General features: G+C 39.0%; 1 protein-coding gene across 3 annotated transcripts in view; it reads left to right on the top strand.

Annotated features, from left to right (window-relative positions):
- Nucleotides 1-25,182, top strand: part of TMTC1 (transmembrane O-mannosyltransferase targeting cadherins 1) — a 278,857-nt gene that overhangs the window by 25,445 nt on the left and 228,230 nt on the right. For 2 of the 3 annotated variants that reach the window (XM_078449959.2, XM_078449958.2), the window contains exons 3-5: nt 5,995-6,068; nt 9,260-9,436; nt 12,434-12,640. In XM_078449959.2, the coding sequence (XP_078306085.2) occupies nt 5,995-6,068; nt 9,260-9,436; nt 12,434-12,640 (458 nt within the window). The remainder of the gene's footprint in view (nt 1-5,994; nt 6,069-9,259; nt 9,437-12,433; nt 12,641-25,182) is intronic. The other variant, XM_078449960.2, reaches the window with a different exon arrangement.

Below are 25,182 nucleotides of genomic sequence, written 5' to 3'. Positions count from 1 at the left end.
TATTTTTAAAAAGGGAAAATAGATCACAGGGTGGCTGGAGAGGCAGTTAGAGGGATGTATCTCCCTTTTGTTAAACAAGAACAAAAATGGGACCATAAGTAATCCCAGGAAGGATGGAGGATTTACATTTTTGGGGGAGGGGCTCAAAAAATTTTTTAATGTTTATTTTTGAGAGAGAGAGAGAGGGAGCGAGAGAGGGAGCAGGGGAGGGACACAGGGAGAGGGAGACACAGAACCTGAAGCAGGCTCCAGGCTCTGAGCTGTCAGCACAGAGCCCAGTGCCCCACAGGAGGAGGGGTTTAGTTTCAACATATTGGTCCGATCAAAGATTTGCTTCCTTAATTATGTAATCAGCATATAGTAAATGAATACTTGTTTGGTGCAAGCACTGTGCTGGGTGCCAAGAGGTTATGTGGGTAGATAAGGGGTCCCTACCCATAATTTGTTCACAAGCTCCTAAAAAAGCCAAAGAACATACACATAAATACATACAAGACAAAACAATATGTTGTAATAAAAAAAATCATTTCCAATTTAAGTATGCAGGAACAAATTCATTTATTTACTCAATCTTTCAACAAATAGATTGCAGAGGGTATAGCACTGACCAAGGTATACACAGACCCTTTCTTCGTTGAAGGCCTGTGATTCTGGAAGAGTTTTCTTTTATTGTCTTTTTTTTTTTTTTTTTTTTTTTGAGAGACAGCAAGCAGGAGAGGGGCAGAGAGTAAGGTTGAGAGAGAGAATCCCAAGCCCGCTTCATGCTGTCAGGTCAGAGCCCAATGTTGGGGCTCGATTCCATGAACCATAAGATTGTGACCTAAGCCTAAATCAAGAGGCAGACGCTTAACCGACTGAGCCACCCAGGTGGCCCAGAAGGGTTTCTGACAGTATATTTCTGGGGAAATCATGGGAAATTTGTATGTGTTTCTGAATCCTGAATCATGAGAAAAATAAGTAGAGAAATTGGGAAAATGGGGAATATCATTGTAATTCCCTTCTAGGAATAAAACTTAGCAATCATTATAGAAACATTATTGGTTGGAAGGAATGCACTTGACTTAGGTCAAGTCAAAAGCAAGAGCAGGAAATGCTGATACATGGAGCTGAAGGTTAAGTTCAACATTTCCAGAACTGGGACAAGAGCACGTAGGAGAGAATTGGTAGTGATCTAATCAGTCATTCTGGCTTTCAGCTGTTGGATGTGTTAAGTGTGTGTTTCCTGTCCCTGTCTAACACTAATGGGACTCATTCTTGCAGATGGAACAATCAATAACTTGATACACATGCAATACTTTGTACAAATCCTATGAATGTTATTCTAAGAAATAACAAGTTTTGGGGACAAATTAAATTCTTAATTGGTAATTTCCACATGTGATTCTGTTAAGCTCACTAGGACCTAGATCTGAATGTTACATTGTTTCCATTCTACCCCGATGATGTTCACTCATTTTTTCCATTACTTGAGTATGTGTTACAGAGTTCAGTTCCCAAGTTACAGCTACCCTTTTGGTGATGAAAACCTGCAGCTTGAGGCAGAAGTACATGCTATCCATCTGCATGTATTTTTGGCTGGGTCCTTTGTATTTCCCATCACCCTACAGTTCAGCCTACGTTGCCATAGAATCAAACCCAGGAGCCCCAACTTAGCATCCCAGTTTGTTTCCCATTGCCCATTCCTGTCCATTTTCATTTACTCCATGCTTTCATCCCTTTATGCTTTCCCTTCCAGAAACACCTGTGTTTTGAGACTGGACTTTCCTCTGCCTGGAATGCTTCTGTGTTCCTTCCCTGGCCCAGGATTCACATTCCCCTGTCTTCAACTTACTGAGCCCTTCTTGCCTCTCCTTTAGATGTTAGTGTATAACACCAGCCTTTCCATGAAGCCTTCCCAGATTCTACAGTCAAAATTAATCTCTCCATTCTCTCATGGCAATGATTTCTCCTCTTTATGATACATGCAGTACCCTCTTTTGACTCCCAACCAGATGTTAAACTCCTTGAGGCAGGTTATATCCCTCCAGCTGGCACAGTACCTGGCAAATAGGAGGCACTTGGAAAATGTTTGTTGAGTGGAATAAATCATGCAATTACTGAATATGATGCTACCGACTAATTGAATCACAGGGAAAGTGAATGGTTGGTCTTGACATATAGTAGTTGGTGTCAAGCACCTTGTTTTTAAGACATCTAACCCTCTTGCCCCAGAGACCCCAGCTCAACAGGGATATAGAGTAGGTGTTCAGTGAATGCTTGGTGGTTTGAAACTGGCCACAGAGTCTGTCACTGTTAGCATTAACATTTCAACAACCCCTCTGAGCTTCCGCTCCAAGGGACACTACATTCTTTATATCTGGGCACATCCAGCTGGCACATTCTGCTGCTGCTGCTGCTGCTGCTTCCCAGAAGCACTAACTGGCTGCAATTTGAGAAGTAGGCTTCAGGCTCCTTTAGCACATTAGTTATGCTTGCCTAGCTTGTGATTGCCTCATTCCAACTTGCTACACCCAATATCAGCTTGCACCTCTTGCTGTTGTGTGAGTTGGCCACATCAGTTGTGCTGTGGTGAGCGTCCCTCTGGGTCCAGATGTGTGGCTTTCTCCCAAGACTTTGTTGCTAGTGAGTTGGGCTCTCTGTTTAGTGTTCTAGAGGCCTCGCAGGTGATGCTGAGCTCAATGCTCAGAGATGTGGTGGTGTAGACTGAGCAGATCTGGGCTCACAGTTAACCTGTGTGCAATTGTTGCTCTACAGACTGTAAGTCTGAGCTGGTTCTGACGCTGAGGTGACACCATATTGTCACTGTGTACCTCCTCTGTGTCATGTAATCTTCCTGATTTAGCATGCAAATGCCTTATAAATGAATGGATCAATGAACAGTGTATAGTCCAGGCAGCCACATTAGCTAATTCCTTTTAACTCTGTACTGCTAGTGTAATTCTTTGGCTGTATCCAGTTTTCTCTTGGTGTACATTGGACTTGAATTTTTCTCAATATGTGACTTGCTGTCAATCCATATGCAGGTATATAACTAAATTACATTCTATTTATATTTTTAACTAAACTATTCATTTATCTAATGAAGTTTATATATATATACACTTTATATATATAAAATGTATATATATACATACATATATATATATATATATATATATATATATATACACATATATATATATATAACTCATTAATTATAACAGTAACGTGAGATGTGGGTGTTATACTCATTTTAAAGATAACAAAACCAAATCCCAGAAATTAAAGATAACAAAATTGAGTCTTATTCAAATGGCAAGAGAAGGAGTCTGTATTCAAGCCTTGGATGGCCTAGTTCCATGCATGTGTCATTCCCTCTTCTTTATGAATGCAAAGTGTGCTCATTATATGAGAGTATTTATAGGTACATTTCCCAGAACTCTATTTTCCACTATTAATTATGGTTGATTCTCTAACACACTGTGGACTTCAGGTCCTCTGTGGTTTGGGTGATGCTGTTCTCTGTGCCTGAAATGTCAACCCTGTTCATTTCCCTTGTGAGCTCTGACTCATCTTTAAGATCCAGCTCATATGTGGCCTTTTTTGAAGCATTCTTTGAACCATCCTCCATTTTTTTCCTTTACAGTTTTGTTTCTTGGATTTCAAAAGAGTAAGAGAAATGCACACACATTTTAAGTAGTAATGAAATAATACAAAGATTTATAAAAAGCTGTCTGTCCTCTACCCCGCTTCCATTTTAGTACATTTCTAAAGTAACACATTAAAAAAAATAATTTTAAACCTCAAAAATAAAGTGACCATATACTCTTTATCCAGACTCATCAATTTTTAACATTTTGCCACATTTGTTTTGTCATTCTTCCTCTCTTTCTCCCTTAATATATAAAAATATTATTTGTATTCTGAAGCATTTGAGAGTAGGTTGCGTAATTCATGCCTCTTTGCACCAGAATAATTTAATTGTGTGTTTTCTAAAACCAAGGCCATTAGTCATTCTCTTCAGTCTCCTTAAGTTTGGAGTAGTTACCAGTCTTCATTGTCTTTTTATAATATAACTCACAGCTTTAAATATAATTTAAAACTTATATTTAATGTGCATAATATAAAATGTTTACATGATGTTTATTATAACATTGCAGTTGATGTTATATAACATATATAAACATTCATATTATATCAAATGATTATAATATATATAACACGTATACAAAGTATAACACATGATTTATATATATGTTAAAATTTATAATATATAAATAAAAATAGTGTAACTATATATTGTATGTAAATACATAAATATAGAAATATGTAAAAATATAAAATATAGTATATAAGTTGTTAATACATAATATATGCACATGTAGTAGATTATGCAGGTATAATATACATACATGTATTATATAATAATATCATATATGTAATATTATAATACATTAGATTATAGGAGTTGTAACATAATAAATCATGATATGGTATAAATTAGAACATATTAAAATACTGGAATTTTAATGTTACCAGATGACGTATAATTGTTGTATTTTATACTTTATTAATGTAAAATATATTTATTTATGTATTTAATAGAACATTCCTCATCCTGGGTTTGTCTGATGTTTTCTCATGATTACATTCAGGTTATGCATCCTTGGCTGGAATTTGACAAAAGTGATATTGTGTCCTTCTCAGGGTATCATGTGCAGAGGCATGCCACATCCATTGGCCCTTTATTGGTGAAGTCAAGTTTGAACCTCCAGTTAAGGTGTAATGAGTTTTCTCCATAGTGTAGTTATTCTTTTTACTTTTTCATTTAACAAGTAATTGATGAGGACATGCTTTGAAGCCCTACTAATACGCTTTGCCTCACCAAACCTTTATACCCTAGATTTAGCATCCACTGGTATTTTGTGATGTTTCTTGCTCTATCTAATCTTGACTCTTTTGGAAACAAAATGGCTATTTGTCAGCTGCACTATTCCCTCTACATTCATTAACTTGCTTTTTAATGTAAGGAAGAGATTTCTATTCTTTTCCATTCACTTGCTTACTGTGTTTATGTGTGTACTTATATTGTGCATTCAGTCATCCATCCATCAATATCAGTATGCATTCATGAATGTCTGGTTTTTTAAAATGGTTTATTTTATTATCGTCTTTACTTATTTTGATGTTCAAATGGTCTGATATTTGGTCGGTGGGAGCCCTTTGTCACCAGCTTCTGTGCCCTTTTGACACATACCTGTCACTTAAAAAAAAATTTAATGTTCATTTATTTTTGAGAGTGTGAGTGGGGAGGGGCAGAGAGAGAGGGAGACACAGAATCTGAAGCAGCCTCCAGGCTTTGAACCCTTCAGCACAGAGCCTGACTCAGGGTTCGAACTCCTTCGCCTCAGCCCTGGAGTCAGCCACTTCTCCATGGACCCCCGTTCTCCTTAGTGGAGGAATGTGTGTGGTCAGTGCCAGGATGACTCTTTGCTAGTGGGGTAGCTTGCGTTTAGGCTCTTTCAGCGACAGAACTAAGAAACACACTGACACAGACACACATACATACATGGCCATCAAGTATTTATACTCATTCCTGTTTTTACCAGTATTGTTTCCTAAACTTATTTTTTTCTAATACTCTGTAAATATCTTCTGCTCTATTAGCACTCTGCTACCTGAAGACTAGCACAGTGTCTGGCCTTCAGTCATTACTCAGAAAATATTTTTGAATAAATCAACAAAGGAATAAGCTTTGGTGATATGAATTGGCCTTCTAGAGAAGAAAGGTTAAAATGAAATTAAGCATGAAAATATTTTCCCTTCCTTTTTTTTTCCTCCTATAAACTTATCGTTATATATGTGATACAAGAGGTGGTTAGTCATAAGTCAAATTTTGAAGAAGAATGTGTTTTCTTATTTTATCATACTTTTCATTCATCTAAAAACGAATCCATTCTATAACGGTTTCCTGAAAGTGACTTTCTGAGGTTTTTATCTTTTCAAACTTTCTAGGTGGCTGGAATTGTTGGCAGAGCTGACGTGTTAGCATGCCTGCTGTTTCTGTTGGCCTTTCTCTCCTACAATAGGTATGTATGTATGTATGGCTAAGAATGCCCTTCTGTGTGGTTACAATAATGCTGTCCCCTTGGGAATTTCTGTCATGTTGGGGGCTGGGGGGTAGTGCGGACTCTGAGCATCTGCCTGAGAGACGAGGGAGGCTTCTTGGCAGTAAAAAGCTTAGAAAAGCTTCATGGAGATCAGGATAGGAAACCTGCCCTTACCAAATGCAAGGCTGCTCTCTCCTCCAGCCATATTCTCAACTTTGTCATAGCCTTTTAAAGGAACTGCTCTCCTCGTGCTCCTTGCTTCTTGATTATTCCTACTTGTCATTTCTTACTGAGAATGGAATTTGAAATCTTCGCTCCGAGCCAGTATATATTGGATATGGTCCTCTCTTCCATTTGGCCATGATTGGTTTAATTCCTCCCGTTCATTTTGGTCCTAATTTTTTTTTCCTCTTTATTATCCTCACGAAAGTAGCTCAGAGCTTAAAATAACAAGGCTGAATTAGAAGTAGTATTTCTCAACCATGGTTTTCTAATATACACACCCTTTCATCAAAACACAGAAGTTCCTTGCTTTGGGATACTGAAAAGCAATAAAATAATTTCCCATTATAGTGTCCCTTCTCCCCCAAAGTGCTCAGATTCTTACTTGAGTTGTGACATGGCCACATAGGGAAAGGGGCAGGTTAAAAAGAGAATAGGAGCGAGGTGGATGGCTCAGAGAGTGGCCCAGAAAAGGGGGGAGTGAATCCTGTTACCCTACTTTGTGGAGAGATGTCTGGTTAGGGATTTATGAGCTTTGATCTTTGGCTCAGTTTGATGACCTACCATGTTACAGAGCCCCGGGACCTTGAGAAATACAATTCTAAACAAGTGGTTCTCAATGTGGGGCACTTTTGCCCTTCCCCTGGGGATATTTGACAATTTCTGGAGACACTTTTGCTTGTCGTTAAGTGGAAAGGTGTTAGCGGTTGGCATTTAGTAAGTAGAGGCCAAGCATCCTACAATGTTCAGTACAGCCCTAACAACAAAGAGTCATTTTCCCCAAAATGCTAGTAGTACCAAGATTGAGATTGAGAAGCCCTGTAACAAACAGGTTTAGACCTTGGATGATCAAGAATGAAAAGAATTAATTCTTATGAAATTTCGGTTTAATGAGTGGAGCCTTTTCTTAGTACAGGTTTCCCCTGCTATCTGAAAGTAGAGCATTTCTCTGAAACCTTTTGTAAGCTGAAATGGCTCAAAGTGAAGAAGCAATTACCGTTAATTTCTATGGAAAAATTGGGGGCATTCCCAGACCCAAAAAACAACTTCTCTTAGGCTTTTTCTGATATCTTAGGACACATCTTGCTAATGAATGCACGGAATAGGTGGAGATAAGGCACAGAGGCTCACACGGTTCAGTTCTCTGGAGGCTTGGGACTGAGATGCTGGGTGTGGTTCCCGGGAAGGAACTTGTTGGGGGCTGCCCCTGCTGCTGTGGGTTCCTAACAGCACCTCTACAATGGTTCCTAACAAACAAATGCTGTTTTTGCTTTTCACCTTTTTTCGTAAAAGCAAAGACCCTCTTCAGATTTCTTTCTGTTAGTGAAAATAGGTACGAAGGTAGGTCTTTCATAAAAGTAAAGTGGCAGTAATGTGAACTTTTGAAAAGCAGGGGATACCTGTGTGGTATTAGGCCTCTATTCCTGGCTCTGTGACTTTCTACAGAGTCACAAAGCTAATCGTATGAAGTGCTGTTGTGAAAATCTTAGAAATATAAATCCAAATTCACCAAGTAGTTGCTTCCTGTTTGCTCCGGTATTAGAACAAGATTCACAGTTGCCGTTGGGTTTAAACTTATTCTGGGCAGCTTTTGCTGTGTCGTTGGTATACTCGGGAACATGATGAGGCCAGCAGCGTGTCCGTATCTGTGTGATAATGAGCCGTGGTGTTACAGTTTCTGTTGTGCGTGCCATTCTCAATTTTAGCAATGTAAGCTCTAGACCAGCTTAAGAGGAAAATGCGTATCTGCCACAAATTTGGCATATAATTTTAGGTGATTGTTCCAAGACATACCGGTGAGAGTCAGGTGTCGCAGCTACAGAAATATTGGCCTTGCTTCAGAGGATTAGGGGCAAATGGGTGTGGCACCTACTGAAGGAATAGTGATGAGTTTTGGTGTGGGCTGATTCTATGATATAAGGTGAAAAAAGGATTTATAGGCCTAGGAGACTTTTGAAAATCCCTAGTGGAAATTATACGGAGGAAAAAAAACACTTTATCTAATACATCTCCTTGGAAAATAAATTTAAAAATACAAATTAACCAGAAGAAAAGAAAAAAGCCAAAACATCTGTATTTTCATCACAGAAAAATGAGGATTCTGTATATCTACTGACTGATTTGTGTATAGAAATATACACAATATTCACTAGGATAATAATAATGATGTGATAGCCACTCCACATGTAATAAGTCATTTATGTAATCCTGCATGCAACACTGTGATCCCATTTCATATATGAGGGAACTGAGGCCCTGAGAGGTATACTAACCTGCCCCATAATACCCTGTTAGTTAACTGCAAAGCTGTGATTTGAACCCAGGGAACCTGGCTCCAGAGTTCATGTATATGGCTTAGTAACTCGTATTATTCATTTCAAATATATTGACGAAATATCCTTCCATGTCACTAACTGTATCTTTATGGTATCATGTTAAGTGTTTTTGGTGGGGGGGGACGCCTGGGTGACTCCTTCAGTTGGGCGTCCAACTTCATCTCAGGTCATGATCTCGCGGTTCGTGTGTTTGAGCCCCGAATTGGGCTCTGTGCTGACAGCTCAGAGCCTGGAGCCTGTTTCAGATTCTGTGTCTCCCTCTCTCTCTGCCCCTCCCCTGCTCACACTTGGTCTCTGTCTCTCTCAAACATAAATAAACGTTAAAAACATTTTTAAGTGTTTTTTTCAGTATCCATTTGTTATATGCCATATTTTATCATAATTTATGTGTATTTTAATTTAAATACCAAAGTTCAATGTTGTTGGGCATTTACTTTTTTCATCTTTGCAATATTAAATAACTCTGTGATGAATATTCACGAAGAAATCTTTGTTCACCTACTTACTTAGAATACGATGAAATTGAGTTAAATCATATTTTTTAAAAAGTTGGTGTTTGTCAGTGACCCATATTTCTTCTTAGATTAAAAGAGTCTCAATCTTGTTTTCCAGGAGTGTGGACCAGCGTCATGTTGGGGAATGTTTCCCTCCCACGGTGTCTCCCTTCTTCTTGCTGCTCAGTTTGTTGCTGGGGACCTGTGCGATGCTGGTGAAGGAGACTGGCATCACAGTGTTTGGAGTGTGCCTGGTTTATGATCTCTTTTCCCTATCCCACAAGCAAGAGAAATCGTAAGTCATTTTTAAGTTTTGCCATCAAGCAGAGCATGCACAGAGAATTACTTAGATCAGTAGCTTTCAAACTTTCATTCAAAAATAAATAAATAAAAGTACACTCTTGTGTTAAATGTAACCTCTTGGCCCATAAATTAGTAAGTCTTGTTTTGTTAAAATAAATGCATCAGATATGTTCAAACTCTTCACACTTTATAAAAGTCAGTGAGGACCGTAAAGATTTTGGGAGCCCCACATTTGGAATTGGCAAGTATCCATGCTGACTACAGGTTTCTATTGCTAGATTGTTTCGGTTGCATACTATGGAGACCTCTTGATTCACAAAGAGAAGTGGTTGCAAATGGTGACAGGTTTTTTTTTCATAGCTTGCTTGAATCCCTGCATTCAAATGAGTGTTGTCTATCAAAAAGCACTGCTAAGTTGGAACCTGCTTACTTGTTCTAAGGATGATGCTGTTACCTAAGAGTTTTGGAAGTCTCGTTTTGGAATTCTGCAAAAGGCCAGTCTAAACCATACAGGAATACTCACATGTTATATTCAAATTAAAGGTCAAGTTTAATTAGTATCCCATTTTCACTTAAAGAATTTAAGCACATTAAAAAAAAAAGAATTTAAGCACATTCATTATATCCTGTAGATTATAGATGGTAAGAATGCTGTGGCACATTAAAAGTTGAAGCACATACTATATTTTTCTTCTCTATCAAATCCATAATTACTTACAGTTTGACATGCAGACCCCATTTTTCAGTAATTATAAGGCCCTTACTTTTGAACTCTTAAAAACGTGGTTGATTTATTCTTCTGCTTTATCTGATGAAGAATTTTAGCTTAAAAAAAATTTGCCTTTTTATCCCATTCCCTACCTCTTTATACTCCTTGACATAAAGATAAGAGCAGTGTTATTGAGTGGCAACAAGCTGAGATGAGTCATTAAATTCTGATCACCTTCCTGCCTGGGCGTGCTTGGAGATAATTTAAATAGACTTTAGTGCTCTATTGGCTCTCTGTAAATCTCAGAGGCGTGTAAAAGGAAGGAGCTCAGTTATCATTTTGACCTAAGCTCCTGCCAAGAAAGCTGTGAGCCAGAGGACCTCCCCTTGGCTTATATGAGAATGCCTTTCCTCTGCAACCTCTCAACCAATGGGAGTAATGGCAGTGCCTGCCTTACTTTTTACAACCTATCAGCTCATCTTGCTTCCCACTTCCTTCTTGCATCATTTTTGTCTCCGCCTCCTAACCCCTTTCTTCTTTGCTCACTGATAGCAGAAAGCTGGCTGCAGACCCTCTCCTGTGGTCCAGTCCAGAGCAATTTTAACTTCATCATTGAAGTCGTGTCTCCTCTGGGCTCGGGACTTTCCAGGCCACCGTTGCCTGTATACAACATTCTTTTTCATCTGGTCACTGTTGAGCCAGGCTTTTTTCAAAAGGGATAATTGTCTCTTTTATTTCTTTAATAATTGTTTCTGGCCTTCATTATGCTAAACTGTTAGAAGTTCTATGGGAGAAATCATATTGCTAATATATAGCTCAGAAGGTGAAAAGCTTCTAGCCTCTGCTTTGTTTTTTAGAAACTTTTGGCTCTCATAACCAGCAGCTCTGCATAAGTGGAGACATTCATTCTTTCCTTCATCTTTTCTCTATCTATTCAATACATACTCATTTTGTGCCTGACCAAGAAGGAGACAGAAGATTTCTTCCCCCCAAGGGCATATGCAATATCAGGGAAGACAGACATTGTATAAGTAATTCCATGAGTAACTGATTACAGTTGTGAAAAGTGGTAGGAAGGAATGGAGAGCATGTACCAGGGAGACCTGGCCAAAACTGGTTAATATCTCTTGAGTTCTGTTCATGTGTCAGGCACTGTGCCACACCATTTACAGGCTTGAAGTCACTTAATGCCCACAATCACTGTTGGCCTCATTTTACAGAGGAGAAAACAGAATCACAGAAGGTAACCCCTCCAGAGAATAACATTCCCTGACTCCTGTCCCTAACCTCTTTCTCTAAAAGTAACCATAATCCTGAACTTGTCACTTTTCATTTCTATGATTATCTTTATGCCCTTACTTAGTATGTATATACCAGTGAATACCAAAGAGTATCTTTTAATATATTTTTAAACTTTATATAAATAGTATCACTTGCTTTTCTCTTTGTTTAACCTTGAGATTCTTGAGATACATCATTGTCCATATGTGTAGCTATAGTACATTCATTTTAACTGTTGTACAGTATTTAATTATCACAATTTATTTAACTCTTTCTGGATTTGGAATTTAGGTAATTTTCACAGCTTGTACTATTGTAAACTATGCTGCAATGGATTTTTTTTTGTGCAAATACATGTGAGTTTCTCTCGGGCATAACCATAGGAGTGGACTTACTGGGACCACGGGTAGATGCATGTTCACTGTGTCCCGTGCTCAGACATTGCTCCTGAAATGATTGTAGCAGTGTCTAAGAATCCCCTTTGCTTTTTTCCAAATGCTGGACATCATTCAGTGGTATCAGACGTTTTAGTCTCTGTTCGTTCAGTGATTATGAACTCTGTCTCAGAGGATTCATGAAAGAAAATGTAATCAAGGTACATTGGATGGATCAACTATGAGCAGTATTTTACAAGATCAAAATTATGTAAATCCCGAATATCACTTCAACCAAGTATTTTGAAAGAAATCTATATTTGGAGGATGAAGCGTGAAGAAGAGGGTGTGTGTGTGTGTGTGTGTTGGTGACCATGTAAGAGGGACTGAGTCCTAGTCTTCTGTAGTAGTAAGTCAGTATAAGTTCTAAAATAAAAAGAAATATGTTCTCTTGTTATTTTTAAAGCATTGCAATACGTACCAGAAACAAAAGAGGTGAAAGACTTGAGCATGGCTGCTTCCAGGGAACAAGACCGTGGAGTGGGCCAGGGGACTGCTGTTTCTCGTTGCAAACCTTGTCATTCTGTCTGATTTTGTTTCTGCTCCGTTCCACATACACAATTAGGAGCAATGGGGTCATCCATCAGCGCAGCCCGCAGCAGCCTGTGAGTCCCCCGCCCCCGTCACTGCCCCCGCAGCCTCACCGGGAGAACGGGAAGCAGCATCGATTTCCTCACCGAGGAGCTTGGGGTGGCTGCCACTCACCATCGCCACCAGAACCCAAGAGCAGTGGATTCCCAGTGTCTCCTGGAGCTATGTGGTCCATGATGAGGTACTGAGCTGGGCTCCCCACGCCCACGTTCGCCATCCAGCACCGCCTGGTGCAGCATGGCTTGGCGGGAGAAATCAAACGTTGAATGTTTTTTTTCCTGACTTCCCTTCTCTCTCTCCTTGTTTCCCTAGCTCCATTCTTCTTTCCCTCCCTCCATCCCTCCTTCTTTCCCTTCTTCCCTTTTCTTTATATTAGATTTAGATAAGAAAGGAGTAGTTAAGAAGAAGCAAGTAGAAACCCTGCTGTCTGCTTTGATTTGGAAGCACGGGGTGAGATGTGGATCTCTGAGGCCTCAGTTAAGAAGAACAAACACTTTACCGTGTCCTTGGTGGAGGAGCCTTGCAGTGGAGAGCAGGCACCCTCAGTTTCCCCGGGGGAGGAGAGCACTCTGCCTCCATGCTCCCTCCACCTGCTTGTTGTATGTGATAGGAATTTATTACAGCACAGGTATGGGAGGAAGCCCAGGGGACTCTGCTTCTCAGGAATGTTTTTGAGGATGCAGGAAATCTTTTCTAAGTCATGGAATTTTCTTTCCCTTTAAGAATATTTTGACCTAGCCATGAAAATTAATATAGATTTACCAGAATGGGTACTCACTAAATTAGGTTGCCTCTAAAATAGCTCAAGCCATGGGCAAGTTAGAATTTAATAAAGATGGAAATTAGATTCATTCTATTAGCACATTACCATTTCAGATTGCTGTTCTTATTCCTCTGTGCGGTCTCAGAAAACTCTTGTTTCAGGGTCTTAGTTTCCAATTATTTCTGCCTTTGCCTGGTTTTTTTTGTTTTTGCTTTTGTTTTTTTTTTTTTTTTGTTTGTTTTTTGTTTTGGATCTTGCTTCATTCATCAACAAATATCTGTTGAGCATTTCTCATGTGCCAGGCACTGTTTCGGGCACCAGAGATGTCTTGGTGAATAAGGAGGACAAGGTTTTTGCTCCTGTGTAGCTGATTTTCCAGTAGAGGAAGACAGATACTAGATAACCACCAAGGAATGGACAGAGTGATAGAGAGTGATGGAGAGGGGTGGGCTGGCCTGGCCTGGCCAAAGTTGTGTCAGTTGGTCCCGGAAGGCCTCCTGAATCCTTGTGAATGATAGGAGGAGCTAGTCCTGCAAAGACCTGCCAAGATCTGGACAGAGGGCTCCAGCCTTGGAATGAGCAAGTGGGAATTGAAAGGGGGCAAGGTCAGGAAGGGGGAGAGGTCAGGAAGGGGGCAGGCCCAGATCATGAAGGGCCCTGTTGTCCACGAAATCAAGTTTGGGTTTTATTCTGGGTGGTATAAAGGTTTTTTGTTTGTTTAAGTGTGGAGAGAAATGATTACATTTCTTTTTTAAAAAAATATTCCCTGACTTCGTCGTAGTGCATGATGTGAGGGGGCAAGAGTAAAGCAGGGAGGAGGGTTCGGAGGCTTTTATACAGATTAAGTGAAAAAGAAAGGTCCTGCCCAAGGGTGACAGGCTGGGATGACGTACTGTGTTGGATTTGGGACATCTCTTGGATATAGATCCCAGGACTTGCTAATGCTTGGGATGAAGAGGGGTAAGGAAAAGGCAGGAAATGTGGATTTTACGGTTTCTGGCTCAAACAGTTGAGTGGATGGTGGTGCCAGTTACTGAGAGAGGAAGGCTAGGGGAGAAATAGGTTTCCTAGGAGTTGGAGGGAGGATGAAATCACAGAAATGTGTGAAATTCCTAAAGATGAAAGAAGGCAGAAAAATAGTCAAAACACTGAGGAAATCTTGACTTTTTAATAGAGGACCATGGAGGAAAAGAAGATAACATTTGGGGAAATTGTACATTTTCTAAGGAAAGGCCAAGGAGGAGAAAAAAGGAGGACTTAATAGAACATTGGAGACTTTCAAGGTGGGTTTGACAACGTGACTCTCGTGAAGGAGGGACCATGTTGGGCTTTGCTCACATTTGTGTCCCCAGTTACTTTCATAGTGTCTGGCTAATGGTAGTTACTCAGATGTTTGTGAGATGAATAAATAAATGAGTTGATGGTAAGAAAGTGTTGGAATGAATCACAGAAAGAACATTTCCAGTGAATTTGGCAGTGAAGGAATGGTGGAAAAGGATGTTATCTGGAGGCTGTTAGGTGTTCGTTTTCATTCTTATTTTAAATTCACTGGACATGTGTGTGTATGTAGATAAGTTGCAGAGTGGAGAGATGAAAGACAGCAGCAGAGAGGGATGTGATGAAATATGAATACCAGGGGGATGCTGGTGAATGTTTAATACCTGGCTCTCCCAAAACAGGAAATCCTGACTTGTAGTGTTTGCCTGTTTCCACGTAAATACCGCTACCATGGTTCATTTCAGGCTACAAATGTGATGTCACTGACTGTGGAGTTGGGGGAAATGTACCAGAACCCACCATTATGTAGTATTTCCACTCTCTAGCAGACAACAGGCATAACCTCAAGAGCATAGATAATAGTAAAATGAGGTAAACTAGGAAGCGATGAGTTTTGAGTGTTTACCACCTTTGTCTTTAATACAACTGTAAAACTTTTAAGTTTAATTTAATTTTCAGTAGTGGTCATATTTAATAACTGGCCTGCAGAATTCCTAAAAATTTACTAGACATCTTCCATAAGCCAGTGTGAGTTAGCTCTAGCACACCAGTGAAGAAGGTCCTTTGGGAAAAGGAAGAAAATTTGCTTTCTGTTATCCATCTACTCTGTACCAGGAAGTGGGCCAGCACTTCCCCCGTGTTACCCCGTGTGACCATCACAATATCCATTTAGGGTGGCTATGACAGTTCCTGCTGCCAGGAGGAAATCAGAGATCTTAGAGGTTAAAAAACCTTGTCCACATTTACATAGTAAGTGTAAGGTTGGGATTGGAACTCAAGTTATTTGACCCCTAAACCTGTGCTTTGCTCGTTGGCCATGCTCTCAAGTCCAGAGTCCCTGGCGAGGATTCAGTTTTGGGGAGGAGATGCCTGTATCATTTTATGTGGAGCTTGCCTCTCTGTTGAACTCTCAGGAGGTAGAAAAATTCTTGCGATTATCTTTGGTCCACAGATGAGGAACCTTTTAACTTGCTTTCATGTAGGGTTTGGTGCTAATGCATTGAATCAGATGACCTGCTTTTGTAGGTTACATTTTATTTTGTTTTGTTTTGTTTTTAATCTGAGCACCAGGGAATTTATTTTAGAAACGACGGTGTCTGAAGAGCAGTATACAGTACAGCCGGAACTGGGTCAGAGGCTTGCTGAGTTACCATGTTTGTGGGCAAGAAGGATCATTTTCCCTCCCTTGAAAAGTGTCATGTATTTTCCCTGTTTGTAAAGGAAAAGGATTATATTTTTGAGTATGCGTTTGATTAGTATTAAAATTGTTTTTGAAATCTATACTTGAACTTCTGTCAGAAGGTAGTCAGGTAAAGCAAATAAAAGTTCAAAAAGGCAGCTCTGTCCTAGTTCTAAAGATCTCTACAGAGAGCTTGTAAATCATGGCTCCTTTGTTTACTTGATCCTGGACAAGTTATTATCTCCGTGAGCCTCAGTTTCCTCATCTCCAAACGGTGAAAGCAGCAGTAATAACACTTTACTCTCTTTTTTTTTCAATATATGAAGTTTATTGTCAAATTGGTTTCCATACAACACCCAGTGCTCATCCCGACAGGTGCCCTCCTCAATACCCATCACCCACCCTCCCACCCCCCATCAACCCTCAGTTTGTTTCAAGAGTCTCCTATGCTTTGGCTCTCTCCCTCTCCAACCTCTTTTTTTTTTCCCTTCCCCTCCCCCATGGACTTCTGCCAAGTTTCTCAGGATCCACATAAGAGTGAAACCATATGGTATCTGTCTTTCTCTGTATGGCTTATTTCACTTAGCATCACACTCTCCAGTTCCATCCACATTGCTACAAAGGGCCATATTTCATTCTTTCTCATTGCCACGTAGTACTCCATTGAATAACACTTTACTCTCAAATTGGTTGTCAGGACTAAGAGCAATCATACAGGTAATAAGCATGTAAATAGGTGCCTGGCACACGGGTGGCCGTTCGGCCCATGGCAGCCAGCTTCATCATTATTAGTAGTTAATATTATAAATATTTTCATTTTTGTGTGGGTTTCTAAACACCAGCATGCATCGTGAAAATGGTGAACCTGTAGTATGCAGGCAGGGGATGAGGAGTTTGTGTGTTTGTGTGGGACTTTTTTTTTTTTTTTAATTGGACCTCGAGCTTATTTGCTAGTGTACATTTGTACTGCATGTATAACATTAGGCTGGCAAAAAATTGGGCTGACACTATCACTTAAAATATATTCGGAAGATGGCGCACCTGGGCGGCTCAGTGGGATAAGCAGCCGACTTTGGCTCAACTCATGATCTCATGGTTCATGAGTTCGAGCCCTGTGTTGGGCCCAGTGCTGACAGCTGGGAGCCTGGAGGCTGCTTTCGGATTCTGCGTCTCCCTTTCTCTCTGCCCCTACCCTGCTCGTGCTCTGTCTCTCTCTTTCTCTCTCTCGAAAATAAATAAACATTAAAAGAAAAAATGATTTCAGAAGTTGCTAATTGCAGGGAAAAATCCCAACCCAGGAAAAAAACCCTAAATTTATTTAGTTGCTGGTTTTTCTGTGTGATTTGGTGATTGATTTATGGGCAGAAAGTGAAATAAAAAGACCTCAGACTTGGGGTGCACACTCTGGAATCAGATAAAATTTCAGTTGATACTATGTTTTACTGAATTACTCCATGTGAAATGAGGAATGTTTTGTATTAAACATTCCTTTCCTCATCTTCTTCATTATGTTAAATTCATTCACACATGGACACACTTTCCGTGTCGCGTTGGAAAGGTCAGTGAATTCTACATGAAATCTTATCCTCATAACTCCTATTGACATCTATATATAACAATATATAGTTACTCTTCGTATATATACTTGATTGATTTAATATTTAAATGACAGCGATCACAATAGGTGTTGAAGACAGTTCTTAGCTCAATAGATTCTTGTTTGTTTCCTCTTTTTTCAGCTGGATCTGTCATGGGTCATTCATTCACTCAACAGTATTTGCTGAGGCACCATTTTTGGTGTTAGGAATTTGGCCACTGCCAAATAAACAAAGCCCTGCCCTCATGGAACGTGGTGGGATGGTGGCCATGGTGTTTTTACTTAAAATGAGCTCATTTTCTACCTTTGTGGGCAAGACAGTGGTTAGATATTTCAGTTCAGTGGGTCTTTAAAAAGTTTTTCTTGTAAATACTTTGCACATAGGCATGCAAATCAAGAAACTAAGACAAGTTTAGGACTATAGAACAGTTTAGCACCAAAGTGGATTTGTGAGGTAACTAAATTCAGGGGACTTAGGGAGGCATATAAATATTTTGACCTTCACTAATGGAATGGGTAACTGATCTTTTAAGTGTCATTTTAATGCTTTATTTCTGTAGACCTTGCATTGTATTCTTTTTCCCCAAAGTAAGAAATGCTGTGCAGGTTAAACTCCTGAGGTGGAATTTTGAACCTTTATCCACACATATGACCCAGTGAGTAGGGCAAGTGTGTTTCAGATAATCATTGATAGCCTCATATCAGCTTTGAGAGAAACTTAGCAGCAAAGTGAGATTTGCAAGTGACAAAAAAAATCTGTTGAAAGTCTGCATTACTGATGAATAACTTAGTTCTCTTGTGTCCCCCAACCCTCAATTTTACATACTTTTTCTGTTGACCGATCTCAGATGAGCCCTTTTCTTTCTTTCTTTCTTTCTTTCTTTCTTTCTTTCTTTCTCTCTCTTTCTTTCTTTTTAAAATATAATTTATTGTCAAGTTGGCTCACATACAGTGTATACAGTGTGCTCTTGGTTTTGGGGGTAGATTCCCATGGTTCATTGCTTACATACAGCATACGAGTGCTCACCAACAAGTGCCCTCCTCAGTGCCCACCACCAATTTTCCCCTCCCCCCCATCCACCCTCAGTTTGTTCTCTGTATTTAAGAGTCTCTTGTGGTTTGCCTCCCTCACTCTCTGTTTGTAACTATTTTTTCCCCTTCCCTTCCCCCATGGTCTTCTGTTAAGTTTCTCGAGTTCCACATATGTGCAAACGTATGATATCTGACTTTCTCTGACTTATTTCACTTAGCATAATATCCTCCAATTCCATCCACGTTGCTGCAAATGGCCAGATTTCATTCTTTCTCATTGCCAAGTAGTAGTCCATTGTATATATAAACTACATCTTCTTTATCCATTCATCAGTTGATAGACATTTAGGCTCTTTGCATAATTTGACTATTGTTGAAAGTGCTGCTATAAACATTGGGGTACACGTGCCCCTTTTGAATCACTATTCCTGTATCCTTTGGATAAATGTCTAGTAGTGCTATTGCTGGGTCGTAGGGTAGTTCTATTTTTAATTTTTTGAAAAAACTCCATGCTTTTTTCAAGAGTGGTTGCACCAAAATGAGCCATTTTCAATCTCATTCAGCTGCTGCTTTCAAAAATTTTATGACCAAGAGTGCCTGGCTGGCTCAGTCAGTGGAGCGTGTGATTCTTGATCTTGGTGTTGTAAGTTCGAGTCCCATGTTGGGTATAAAGATTACTTCAAAATAAAATGTTAAAAAAAAATGAAATGACCAAATGAAAGAGGTGTGGCATTAACTAATAGGTCTACACAGAAAATTATCCAACAATTACAGGTGAAGTTTGTAGGTTCATAATAGTAAATCTCCTCCCCTACTTTAAAAATCTCTTAATGCAAGTGTAAACTTCAATGATGAATCCATGTTAAGAACACAGACCACCTCGTGGAGGTAGATATTAACTAAGATTTTATTACAAAGAGACTTTGCAAATTCTTCAGTTGGTGCTTATCATTTTTCCTCACTTTGCTTTGTTTAAAGATGAAATGGGCCACATTTTGCCAGGGAATTTTCTCTCTTCCTCAGTGGTATAAATTCTTTGGTCTTTAGTTGTAGTTCTTAGATGACTTTATCCAGATCATTATGATTTATTTGGGGGAGGTAGGCACATGATGGGTGGAGGACCAAGAAACCAATTAACTCTCAGGCTGCATTGTATGAAAACAATAACCAAATCAACTAGTATAATTATTGTTAAAATTATTTATTATTAAACAACTTTAGGGACGCCTGGGTGGCTCAGTCAGTTAAGTGTCTGACTTCAGGTCAGGTCATGATCTTATGGTTTGTGATTTTGTGAGCCCATGTCGGGCTCTGTGCTGACAGCTCAGAGCCTGGAGCCTCTATCAGATTCTGTTTCCCTCTCCCTGCCCCTCCCCCACTTGTTCTCTCTCTCTCTCTCTCTCTCTCTCTCTCTCTGTCAAATAAATAAAAGTTAAAAAAAACCCAAACAAACATGGGGCACCTGAGTGGGTCAGTTGGTTAAACATCCGACTTTGGCTCAGGTTATGATCTTGCAGTTCATGGGTTCAAGTCCCGTGTTGGGCTCTGTGCTGACAGCTCAAAGCCTGGAGCCTACTTCACATTCTGTGTGTCCTTCTCTGCCCCTCCCCTGCTCTCTCTCTCTCTCAAAAATAAATAACCATTAAAAAAGTAAAACCAAATAAAAACAAAATACAAAAAAAAAATGACTTTATAGGTCCTTACTCCATGAGTCTATTATTTGAGCATAATATCAAAATGATATACTGTTCTGACTTTTGTCCCATACATCCTGAGCATATTCATAGTTTGTCAATTTCTCTTTAACATAGTGACCTGACCATAGCTTTTGCTAAGACCCTGTGGTACATTTTGGTGTCACTGAACTGCAGACATGCTTAGTGAGTGTAAAGGCACTGGAGAAGGAAGTGACTGATTGTGGTAGGTATTGGTCTTCCTGTGCAGAAAGAAATATTTTCCTGGGAAGGGTGAACAAATGGTGGAGTTTTGCTATAAGAATAATGGAAATGGTGGGAAATTTCTTTTAAAAAATTTTATTTATTTATTTATTTATTTATTTATTTATTTATTCATTCATTCATTTATTTAATATTAAATATAGTTTAGTGTCAAATTGGTTCCCATACAACACCCAGTGCTCATCCCAACAGGTGCCCTCCACAATGCACATTGCCCACTTTCCCCTCTCCCCCACCCCCTATCAACCCTCAGTTTGTTCTCAGTATTTAAGAGTCTCTTATGGTTTGTCTCCCTCCCTCTCTGTAACTTTTTTTTCCCTTTCCCCTCCCCCATGGTCTTCTGATGAATGGATAAAGAAGATGTGGTTTATATATATACAATGGAATACTACTTGGCAATGAGAAAGAATGAAATCTGGACATTTGTAGCAACATGGATGGAACTGGAGGGTATTAGGCTAAGTGAAATAAGTCAGGCAGAGAAAGACAGATATCATATGTTTTCACTCATATGTGGATCCTGAGAAACTTAATAAAAATTTTTAAAAAGTAAAGAAGTTAGTTTTAAGGCAGTGTTATCAGGCTTCTTTTTTGTTTTTGTTTTTGTTTTATTTTTTAAATTTATATCCAAGTTAGTTAGCATATAGCACAACAGTGATTTCAGGAGTAGATTCCTTAATGCCCCTTACCCATTTAGCCCATCCCCCCTCCCACAACCTCTCCAGTAACTCTCTGTTTGTTCTCCATATTTAAGAGTCTCTTATGTTTTGTCCCCCTCCCTTTTTTTATATTATTTTTGTCTCCCTTTTCTTATGTTCATCTGTTCTGTGTCTTAAAGTCCTCATATGAGTGAAGTCATATGATATATGTCTTTCTCTGACTGACAAATTTTGCTTAGTATAATACCCTCTAGTTCCATCCACATTGTTGCAAATGGCAAGATTTCATTCTTTTTGTTTGCTGAGTAATACTCCATTATATATATACCACATCTTCTTTATCCATTCATCCATCGATGGACATTTGGGCTCTTTCCATACTTTGGCTATTGTTGATAGTGCTGTTATAAACATTAGGGTGAATGTGTCCCTTTGAAACAGCACACCTGTATCCCTTGGGTAAATACCTAGTAGTGCAACTGTTGGGTTGTAGGGTAGTTAGATTTTTAATTTTTTGAGGAATCTCCATACTGTTTTCCAGAGTGGCTGCACCAGCTTGCATTCCCACCAACAATGCAAAAGAGAATCTCTTTCTCCACATCCTCGCCAACATCTGTCGTTGCCTGAGTTGTTCATGTTAGCCATTCTGACAGGTGTGAGGTGGTATCTCATTATGGTTTTGATTTGTATTTCCCTGATGATGAGTGATGTTGAGCATTTTTTCATGTGTCAGTTGGCCATCTGGATGTCTTCTTTGGAGAAGTGTCTATTAATGTCTTTTGCCCATTTCTTCACTGGATTATTTGTATTTAGAGTGTTGAGTTTGATAAGTTCTTTATAGATTTTGGATACTAACCCTTTATCTGATATGTCATTTGCAAATATCTTCTCCCATTCTGTTGGTTGCCTTTTAGTTTTGCTGATTGTTCCCTTCGCTGTGCAGAAGCTTTTTATTTTGATGAGGTACCAGTAGTTCATTTTTGCTTTTGTTTCCCTTGCCTCCGAAGACGTGTTGAGTAGGAAGTTGCTGTGGCCAAGGTCAAAGAGGTTTTTGCCTGCTTTCTCCTTGAGGATTTTGATGGCTTCCTGTCTTACATTTCAGTCTTTCGTCCATTTTGAGTTTATTTTTGTGTATGGTGTAAGAAAGTGGTCCAGGTTCATTTTTCTGCATGTCGCTGTCCAATTTTCCCAGCACCACTTGCTGAAGAGACTGTCTTTATTCCATTGGATATTCTTTCCTGCTTTGTCAAAGATTAGTTGGCCATACATTTGTGGGTCCCTTTCTGGGTTCTCTATTCTGTTAGTGTTATCAGGCTTCTTAGTTATGAACTGTGTTTATTGCAATAGTATCATTAATATGCCTTTAATGTTCATTAGTAGGGTTGATTTGCCAAGCTGGGCTTTCGAGTTCTTTCAAAGTAGCTTTTCCAAAATATGGAACTTACCAGAAAAGTATTCTCTTCTATGGCTAGAGAACTTTTTTTTCCTCTTACTATTTCTTACTATTTTTCCTCTTACTATTTCCTCTTACTATTGGGAGTGATGTTATTCTTTTTGAACCAGATCTAGAGTATATGGTAAGGCAGGAATTATCTTGATGAGTTTGACTGAAAGCTTATTATAATCTGCTTTGGTTCTTGAACTGAGCTCAGCACTAAAATGGATCATTTCAATAAAGTGTTCCTTGGATTCATTCAGAACTTAGCACTAAAAGCTTCTTCCAAATAAATCACATGCTAAGGAGGCAAAATTCCTTTTAATTTATGGATAGCAGTTGGTAGAGTTCCTAACTGCTGACAGCCCCTGGTTCATTCTGTTTAATCTTGATTGGGTACTGATTCTTGGCAATCTTCGATCCCCTGTGAATTTCAGTCAGTAGATGATAAGTTCTTTCGTCTCTCAGTGTAGAGCAATCAAGCTTAGGCATCTGCTTTCCAACTGGATGCACAGGGACATATGTTGAAAGAGAAAACTATCAGAATGTAGGCATTTCTGGTTGGCATGCAATTTTGTCACTGCCACAATAGGCTCTTAGAAGAGGATCCCGGGTCTCATGCTTTTCCATTGCCTCACCAGTTTCTATATGGAGCACTCCACCTCTGTCCTGTGTGGTGGTTAAGAATCTGGGTGGCTTCAAGGCCACCAAACATCTCTCTCTTCTTTTTCAGAGCACAGTGAGGGCACTTAGGATGGTTAGGTAGTGTAGTGCTGATTTCTTTGCTCTTTTAGTTAATGCTACTGGCATCCAGCTTAAAATTTTTTTTCTCTTTATCTTTTTAAATGTTAGCCTGCTGAGAGGTTGTAGAGTGATTGTGATGGCAGTATCAGTTCATCTTAACATTGTAAATACTCAGGGTTTATATAAATAACTCTTTCACAAGGAATTATTCTATGCCAGGCAATACATTCATGATGGTTTCAGATAATTTGGTGGGATGTACAGTTTGTTGTTCTGAAAACTGTCTGCCACGGGTTTCGATCTGGTAATATGTTTTGCAGATTAAATGTAACAGAATCTTAAAAATATGCATGCTTGAAAAAAACAGTTTTTTAAAATCCAAGTGGGCTTTGGAGGGACCTCTTGTCCAGCAGAAGGAAAAAAGAATTGTGGAAATACAAATGAATGAAAATTTCCTTATTCAGAAGCCAGCATCGTGATCATGTATGGACATTACAGGTACCACTGTCACTCGCATGGAGTGTGTACTTAGCAACTGCCAGAGATCGTGTTACAGGTTCTATGAGCAGCTTATAATTTTAATTTTTATAAAAACCTATGAGAGAGACAGTGTACATTGCCGTAAAGACCAGGGGTTCATATCAGAGTGCCTGGGTTCTAATTCTGTTCCACTGCTTACCATGTATGTGATCTTTGGCAAATTCCTTCAACTCTCTGTGTCTCCATTTCCTTGTGGGTGGGTGGCAAGAATACTGGTACCGACCCCATGAGGTTATTGGGAGGAACAAATGGGTTAATGTATGAAAAGAGCTTAAAATAGCTTTTCACTAATGGTAGTGTGGAGATTTAGCTCCCCTGGCCCCTCATGCTTAATTTATACCAAAACCAATGTGGAAGAATTCTTGTTTAAAAATCTTCTTCTTGTCACACTCACCTTTTCTTTGCCACATTTATGAAAGAAAGTGATATGGTCTTGATCTTCCTTGTTTGTGATATTTAGTTACTTTCTCTTTTTATGAGTTTACAATATCGTAGAGGGAAATGATTATAAACGAGAAAGATTCTTGTAGCCATGATGGAAAGTTCATTGAGGTTTAGCAGGATTTTAGAATGTCTGTGCTACCACTTATTCTTAACTGATGAATGCCATCCTCATTACAAGTCGTCTCAAAAGATATCTTTAGAGCTATTTTTAGTTTATGAGATGAATAGTCAGCTTTTTAAAATTTTATGTACTTAGAATTACTATAGAATAAAACATCACGTTAGTCAACAAGTCATTAGGTTGAAAATAAAATAATAAAGACTTCATTTACCTAATAACCATATAGGAAGATGTGTATCATGTTATAGATTTATGAATTTTTTAATGCCATTCATGTTATTCAAACCATGATCTTTTTATTACTTTATGTATAATGTAGAAAAAGCATATTGATTTTAAAGTCACCCTAAGCAGCAGTCTCCATGAAGAGCCTGGCATTAAAGATTTGCTAGTAACGATTTAACCTCTAAAAGTATTGGTAAAGTGTTTAAAGGGAACATAAGTATAGATTTTTAGGGAATGAAGGCAATTAATATATCATAATTTAGAAAAAAAGAAATAAAACAAGTAAACCCAAACCCCCAGTCAAGGTTGGACGGAGGGAAAGAAGAATGTTTATGTCTCATGTTAAGAGCTAAACATGCCCTCAGTCCCTAATGAATAACCAATACAGTTCAACTTTTGAGTGGTAGAGCTTTTAGTTCCTGACACTTAAGTCTTTATCATAGATTTTTTTTCATACTTTGCATTTGGCTCTTGTAAGTGATTTTTCTTTGGGAGCTTGAAGGAATGTGGCTTCGTGAAAGGAATTAT

Source organism: Panthera onca, chromosome B4 (genome assembly GCF_046562875.1).
Source record: "Panthera onca isolate mPanOnc1 chromosome B4, mPanOnc1 haplotype 2, whole genome shotgun sequence".
Classification (NCBI taxonomy): Eukaryota; Metazoa; Chordata; class Mammalia; order Carnivora; family Felidae; genus Panthera; species Panthera onca.
Note: the sequence above shows the minus strand (reverse complement) of the source record. Positions and strands in the feature narration are given on the sequence as shown.